The sequence below is a fragment of the Cornus florida genome, unplaced genomic scaffold, assembly GCF_030987335.1.
Source record: "Cornus florida cultivar Cherokee Brave unplaced genomic scaffold, ASM3098733v1 CherokeeBrave_3.0.0_Hap2_Chr08, whole genome shotgun sequence".
NCBI classification, from domain to species: domain Eukaryota; kingdom Viridiplantae; phylum Streptophyta; class Magnoliopsida; order Cornales; family Cornaceae; genus Cornus; species Cornus florida.
The window spans coordinates 43,132,614-43,140,089 of NW_026775578.1; the positions used below are offsets into that span (position 1 = coordinate 43,132,614).

The following is a 7,476-nucleotide window of genomic DNA, read 5'->3' on the forward strand; positions in this document are numbered from 1 at the left end:
AATAAAAAAGGAAAATGATTTTAAAATTGAATTGATTTTTTTTTTTTTTTTTGTACTTAAAATTGAATTGTTGAAGTGAATTATTTGATTAAGTGTTTATTATTCTGTCATTAATGTAAAATAGAACAAAAGTCATCCTAAAAAAACATGATTACACGTATTCAGCCATTCTAGGGCTACAAATGAATCGTTGCAAATAGCGCAATGCGTTGAAGTGAATTATTTGATCCATGCCCATAAATAAAAATTTATCATAAGTTTTGGTCCAGCCCTTTCCCTACCAATTTAAAATTGAAGCCCGTTTAGAACTTGAATGGCCCAATGTTAATTCGGAGTTCGAAATAGCTTTGGTGGGCTTCCGCACTTTGATCGTGTCTCTCTCTCCGTCTTCCCCGATCGTGTCTCTATTTCTCTCTCTTTCTTCTCTGCATCAAATCGCAACTCAAAACCCTAAATTTTGAAAGGTATGTCTCAATACTTTTTTTTTGAATTTATCCAGTAATTTGTTCACTCAATGAAATCAACAACTGGTTTCTAGGCTATTTCGAATTCTTACTGATCTGGATATACGTATTGTGCTATTTGTAACATGTGAAAACTTAAAAATTCAACGAAGTACCAAATAAATAGGCCTTTTCAGTTAACTTAGAATTGGAGTCATTGTTTGTCGTTGTTAGTCATATGGAAATTTCTTTGCTTGTCGAATGTGAATGTGTGTGAAGAAACATGGCCTTCAGGCTATTATGGGTGCTTTACTACTCTGAGGTCAGCAGATGGGAAAAACAATACTTAAAACTCAAGTTTGCATGTGGTTTTAAGAACCATAATTGTGTTAGTTATGTAATATTGTACTTCACTATATAGTAAATCAACCAATATGCAATTTTCAGTTTGGAGGCTATACGTGCATTAAAAGGAAAATAACACAGAGAGATGGTTATTTTTTCCTGAAAGCAAATGTGTTGGTGAATTAAAACAGAGGAATGGTTATCATGTTTTGGGTATTTTTTGTTTCCTTACTGTTCTAGAGAATGAGATTTTATTTGAAATGTGTTTGTTTTTAATTCTAATTATCTCATCACAATCAATATATTCTTTATCTGAATAGTTCAATAAATTCAAATTCCATTCTTTATTATTTTCATAAAACTCAAATTCTATTTTCTATTATTTTCAATATGAGGATGAACTCACATATTTTATAACTATCTCTAAAAGTTTAGAATAAGAAATAAATTGTTTGATTTGTTTGGTCAACTCTATTTTTTTTTTTTTTTAACCCTGCATTTTTGGTTGCAGTATTGCTCATACTTCAGGTTTTCCAGGTGACAATGTATACTTGTTTGATTATATAGAAAAGTGACTGCAATTTTTGTTAAAAATGACAGAGTTTGCTGGTTAAGCTTCTAATTGATTCTTTAGGAGTTTGCTCTATTGACATGATTTTATCTATTGATATTCAATTATCCAAGTCAATTATTCAGAAAAACTTTTACAAACGTTTCTCATAACCTGCATTGCACATTGATTCTACTCGTACGTTATATGTATGCAGAGTTATACTTATCAAAAAAAAAATGTATGCAGAGTTATACTCACAATTTTGGGATCTTTAATTTCGTTGATTATTAGAAGGGACAACTAGATGGTCAAGCTTAGTGTTTACTCGAGGAGCGAAATCAGCAAGCCTTTTCTTTGGGTTCAAATTCATTGTTATTGAGTGTGAATCACAGGTATCTTAATAATTATATTCTATTTATATATATATATTTTTGCACATATGTATTATATGTACTCGTCTTTATGTGCTTGCATTCGGGGTTACCTCCTCCTTAATTTATCGCATGTTTAACTTGAACACTGACTTGCTTGGAAGAAAAAAGTTTAGCCTGCGAAAGTCTTAAGGGATTATTGTGATTTAATGAGGTTGTACACAGATTCAATTGTTTTGTGGATCAATTATTCAAATTGCATTTTGTTCTGTTTTTAACCATGATAACTTGGTGACCATTTAGTGCAATATTTTTTTGGTCTATGAAGCTGAAATCTTCTAAACATTTATATGTTTAAACCTAGTTTTTTATGTAGATTGGGAACTGGCAAAACCTTTATTGTTGGACTACATTGTGAAGGTTCAGTGGGAACCATGAAATAGAGCACCATAAAAACCTCTTCAAGAGCTCTTCTCTAACGTAATTCTACAAATTCCTGTTTTGATTGCTGTATAATCCAATAATCAGGGCTTGAGCTGAATATCTCATTTAATTGTGTCGGTACTCCTTCCACATAACACCTTTTATTACAGGGAATGCCTCAGTTCAAGTGTTTTGGCCATAATTTAATTGCCTGAACTAACAAGTTAATTGATTCTGGTGATAGTGGACATAATATGAAAAACTTTTCTTATTTATTTATTTATTTTTTTAAATGAGGATATGCTATAGAGATGTGGAATTCGAACACGGGAAGGCCAATTGATCCTTATTATTTTAGTTTTTTGGCTTAACTTATGTTCTCAGCTGAACTCAAGTGATTTTGATACCCATGAACTTGAGTAATTTATAAAATCCTATCTAGTAATTCTGGTTTAGCTATGTTGAGGTGCCTATTCCATTTTCATGGTGTGATCTTGTGCCTGAACCTATTCTTATCATTGTCCACTATGTTCTGTAAGTTTGGAGAATGTGTGTTGTTTCTATACTCTAGCCTTTCCTTGTGAAGGGTTCTCCTACCTGACTTGTTCATGTTTCTCCATATAGCTGCGAGTGACTTCTTTTTCATTTTATACCATCAAGCACACCTTCTAGCTACCGTGGATTTTCAAGAGAAATTCTAAATCTTTGAAGTTGTTATTCCGCTGTTCAAGAGAATGGCAGCCCATTCCTAAGCTTGGTTTAAATTAGCTTCAGTGTCCTGAAGCCACTGTGCTCAAGCAAACGAAGGACGGAGGCTGCCAGCTCAAAAAAGCTTTGGCCTTTATTGGATTGCAACTCAAAAAACATTACTGATTTTTGAGTGACAGAAAACTAAAAAAATTATTTTTGTTCTGCTTGGAACTGATTTCTAAAAACTTTTTTTATTTATATTTATATTTGATAAGTAAGATTTGTATTAAAAAGGCGCTAAAGGGGTGCGCAACCCTCAAAAGAAACTAGGGTGTTTTGTGGATTTTCTCATAACGATTTTCATTTGGGTGAAAATGCGGAGAACAGCTTCACTCACTTAAGTGGCATTGATTTCTCTCGTTTATAAACCAGCGTTATATCCCAACCCTATCTCTATCTCATCTTTCTTTCAGCCGCACATCTCTGATACTGTATCTATCTCCCCTCTCTCTCAGCCTCTGTCTCTCTCTTGAAGCTCTCTCGTGTTCTGCAGATCTCCTCAAGAAACATCTTCAGGTCGCGGATTGGAGATCGTTGCAGCTTCTTGTTCGGGTAGATTCACTGGTCCTTCTCTCTGCACCAAAGTGCTCTTTCCTTCTCTCTCTCTACACCAAAGCTCTGGTGATCAAAGTAATCTCTTCTTGTCAATTTTGTTGGCCAATTGGATTCTGTATCACCACTGACCTATGGTGAATCCGGCAAGATTTCACGAAACCTCCAGTGGTGGTTTGCTCTCTTCCATCCGATTGATCAATTAGTTATTGTTGTCGTCACCGATTGATTATTATACCACCCTGTAGTGAAGCAGAGGAGGATGATTACTACAATGATTATTTTTCTTCTTCATTGCTGTGGTTCAGAGTGAGGAAGAAACTAGGGCTACATTACTCCCGATTCGGGGTTTCCTAAATTGCTTTGCTTTGGTTGGCCTGACCTGGGGTTCCTAAATTGGGTCTTCAGCATTGCCTAATTCTTCTGTTCAGCTGTTCAGATTTGTATAGATATGTATGTACTCAGCCATTGTATTATTTGCCATTTTCCTAAACTGGGTTAAATTGGGTCTTGAACGTTGCCGGATTCTTCTGTTCAGACGTGTATATACTTAGCATTGTATTTGCCATTGTATGTATAACTTAATATAAGAGTTTTAGCTAATTTGGACTCTGGTAGGGGAAGCTGTAGTTTTGTTGATCATCAGCTATTTATATATGAAGTATGCTGATTTAATAATTGAAAAGAAATTGAAGATGTATTTTCCTTACCAAACAGTATTCAAAGTTTTTCTTCTCTAAAAACTATTTTGTAATTTTCCTTACCAAGTGGATTTTGAGACTCAAAAGACTGAAAACTCTTTTCTATTCTTGTTCTCTGAAAACTATTCTAGAAAACTAATAACATAAAATTGATCCCAAGCAGGCCCTTATCTACTACTCATTTCTGGTTGTCTTAGGGTTCTATACTTTTTTCATGGTTTTTCTCTTTTAGTATCTCCTCCCCTCTTTCTCTCATTTTTGTGAATGGATTGTATTGATGACATTTCTATAACACCAGCTTTAAATTTTGAAGCTCATTGAAAGAAATTTTAGTGTCTCCATTTCGAATTCTTAAGATTCAAGTTTGGCCTTCTAGAGATCCCCTGGCTTAACTCTTCTTTCGTGTTTATCTCCCACATAATTGGATTGTTCTTCTTCTTCATTTTTCTTTTTAGCTTTTAATTTTGATGTTCAAAAGTGGAAGCAGAGTTTAGTTGTTGGTCTTTGTTTTTGTTTTTTTGTTCCTTTTTTTTTTTTTTTTAATTGGCCCCTTACATCCCTTCTCCTGTATTTATTTAGCTTTTACATTTTTGTTGGAATTATATATTATCAGAATATAAATGTTTATAGTTGTAGACCAGTATACATGTGAGTGCACTTACGATAAATTGACAGCATGTACCTTTTTTAACTTCCTCAAATGCTTTTTATCTTGTTCCATTTCCATACTTGTCATTTATTTATTTATTCATTTATATTTAGTTGAGCTATGCTCTCTAATTTCTTAATTACCTAGTAATTTGTTTCTTTCATGTTTATCATCTTGATGCATGTTTCTCTGAGCCTCTCTTTATCTCATAGCTTAATTTTTAATATATAATTTGTTACCCACAAGGTGTAGGGTCATGGTGGGATTTAAAAATCGGTACATGGTAATGGAGGTCTTCTTGGATCCAAATAAAGACCTTGGGATTGATGATCCCATTATAATCACCCAATTTAATGTATCAAAAGCAATCAAAGACAGCATTCTTGTGAATTTTGGGGAGTGTGGGTTGGCTTCATCACTAGGATCATTCCAAGGTGAGTGTATAACATGTCACTGGTGTTTCTATCTTTTTGTCATGTCTTGCTTATAAAATTGCCTTTTACATTCAATAAAAAGGCCATGTATTTCCCTTTCATTATTTTCAAATATGCGATTTTTGTGCAGTCAAATATGTGAATCCTGTTACAAAGCTGTGCATCATCAGAGCCTCAAGGGATGAATACCAAAAAGTTTGGTCTGCGATTACCATGGTCAAGAGTATAGGAAATTGTCCAGTTCTATTCAACTTATTGGACCTAAGTGGTGAGTCTAGTAGCTTTAAAATGCAGGAATGTAATGGCTTCCTAATTTTGTGTTATTAAAAAAAAAAACGTTTTGAGACATGTATTCAGGAAACAACATGAAACAGTTGAATAATCTAGAACACTTGCTTTGAAATCTGTATTACTTTGTACTGTGGTTCATTTTTGAAAACCTGTAGATTTCAAAGTGATTAAAACTAAAAAGTTATGGCTCTGTTTGGTTTTCAGAGAACCTAGGCCTGGAAATAACCACAAACCAAAATAAAAAGAAATTCTTGTTTTGTATGAGTGAGAGAAACTGGAAACGCTGTTGAAACATGAGAAACAAAATATGCCATTTCTCCAAATAAAGCACAGTGTTTCCTCTATGGAAAGTTGTTTTCTGGGAAAAAGCCTGGATGTTATGCATTACTTAAAATAGTTATAGCGTCTTGTTCTCATCAAGATTATGCCACCTCAAGCAACAGTGCAGATATTCTCTTTAATCTAATTATATCTTCTTGTGATAAAATGAGTTTGTTAATATGTAGTTTTCTTTGTTTAGGAAGTATCAGAGCTTGTAAAAATGCAGCTTTGAAGTGTGATGAATTGAAATTTGAGCAGTACAAGCTTGTGGCCGGAGCTCGCCTCACAGATGATGTTAACCAGCACATGCAGAATTGTCTAGAGAAAATCAAAATTTTGGAACATTGATTTCTCTTTTAATGGGTTAGACATTCAGTAGGAGAACGATATTATTATTTCCCTTCCATATATACCTGCTTGCTGTTACTTCTATGTGCATGTTTTCCTTCTCTCCAGTAAATTCTTGTTTTTCAAATTTTGTGTTCATGTAGCTTTGTTCATGACATTTATGTTGGCGATTTATCATTACTGACCTGCCTGCCTTTGTGTATCCAAGGAAATATAGAAGAGCATGTGAATGGGCGGAGGGCCTATTTTAACGCGGTTCAAGCACATATTAAGGTGACATCGTGTCCAAGATAACTTTTGAAGGTTCAAAGGGGTCCTTTATGAGTCTTTCTTTTAGTTTTTCTATTACAATCCTTGCTAAGCTTGAAAATGGTTGGATAGAGTATGACATACCTTATATTTGATTGTTTGGAGGTTGTTTTGCCTTTTGAATCACATAACCCTTAATGTTTGAAAAGATAGTTCAAATGTCGCTGTCAGAGTACGAGAAATAGATGATCGAGTTAATGCGGATAACTGGATAGATTTAAGATGCAACCTTTTCTCTTCTTAACTTTTCAACTTGTCCCGATTAAAATCTATTTATTACGTACGATGCGTGTAAGGGTCTTTTTAATCTGTTTATGGCTCAATGGATGTTGTTGGGATGGGGGCAATCATAAATTTAGTCAGTTTTGAAAACTTCTGGTAAGAAAATGAAGCAGGTATGAACATTTTAGGAAGTTCTAGTTGTTAGGCTATGGAAAGTATTTAAAGGGGTGTTAAGTCATGGCTGATTTATTCACTTTCAATTGATCTAATTGCACAGGCCATTTTATTTTATTACTCATTGACAGAATTGTTGTACTTACAGATTTAGTGCTTGATGTCTTAAAAGTGTTGTTGATGATTCACTTTCAACAGTCTGTTCTTCTACTTCAAGATTTCTTGCACAACTCTCATTTTTTAGAAGGAAAATGATAAAAGCTGCGAATAGGTATTATTACCGACTGACTGTGTCTATTGTTGATTTGAACATTTTGAAGTCCGTTACTAATTGAAAGTCCTTAGTCCTTGTTGGGTACTGATGATTGGAATGGAGAAAAAAAAAAACCGATCGTTGATTGTCTAGCAGTACTCTTTTCATAATGTGCGGTGTGTCTTGTGCTGCATCCTTGTCACATATGTGACCTTTCTAATTGTGTTTTGATTGTATTTCTTAGGTACTGAAAGATTGAAGAAGTTTCATAAACCGGTTGGTGAGGCTTTGAGTTTGAGTTTTGTAGGGTTAAATGGTTGAGTTTTTTGGCCAATAA

The 7,476-nt window shown here is 34.0% G+C and overlaps 1 protein-coding gene across 9 annotated transcripts; it reads left to right on the forward strand.

Annotated features, from left to right (window-relative positions):
- The first annotated feature begins 339 nt into the window (after window positions 1-339).
- LOC132271508 (probable ribonuclease P/MRP protein subunit POP5) lies at window positions 340-7,168 on the forward strand. Of its 9 annotated transcripts, none has more exons than XM_059772900.1 (6): window positions 340-464; window positions 1,633-1,733; window positions 5,034-5,221; window positions 5,352-5,489; window positions 6,033-6,196; window positions 6,390-7,168. In XM_059772900.1, exons 3-5 carry the CDS (start codon window positions 5,044-5,046, stop codon window positions 6,179-6,181), a joined length of 465 nt encoding a protein of 154 aa, XP_059628883.1. In that variant the 5' UTR covers window positions 340-464; window positions 1,633-1,733; window positions 5,034-5,043; the 3' UTR covers window positions 6,182-6,196; window positions 6,390-7,168. The 9 variants fall into 9 exon arrangements, with proteins under 9 accessions (XP_059628883.1, XP_059628886.1, XP_059628885.1 ...); XM_059772903.1 differs by having other exon boundaries at window positions 6,399-7,168; XM_059772902.1 differs by having other exon boundaries at window positions 6,325-6,742.
- Window positions 7,169-7,476: the final 308 nt, after the last annotated feature.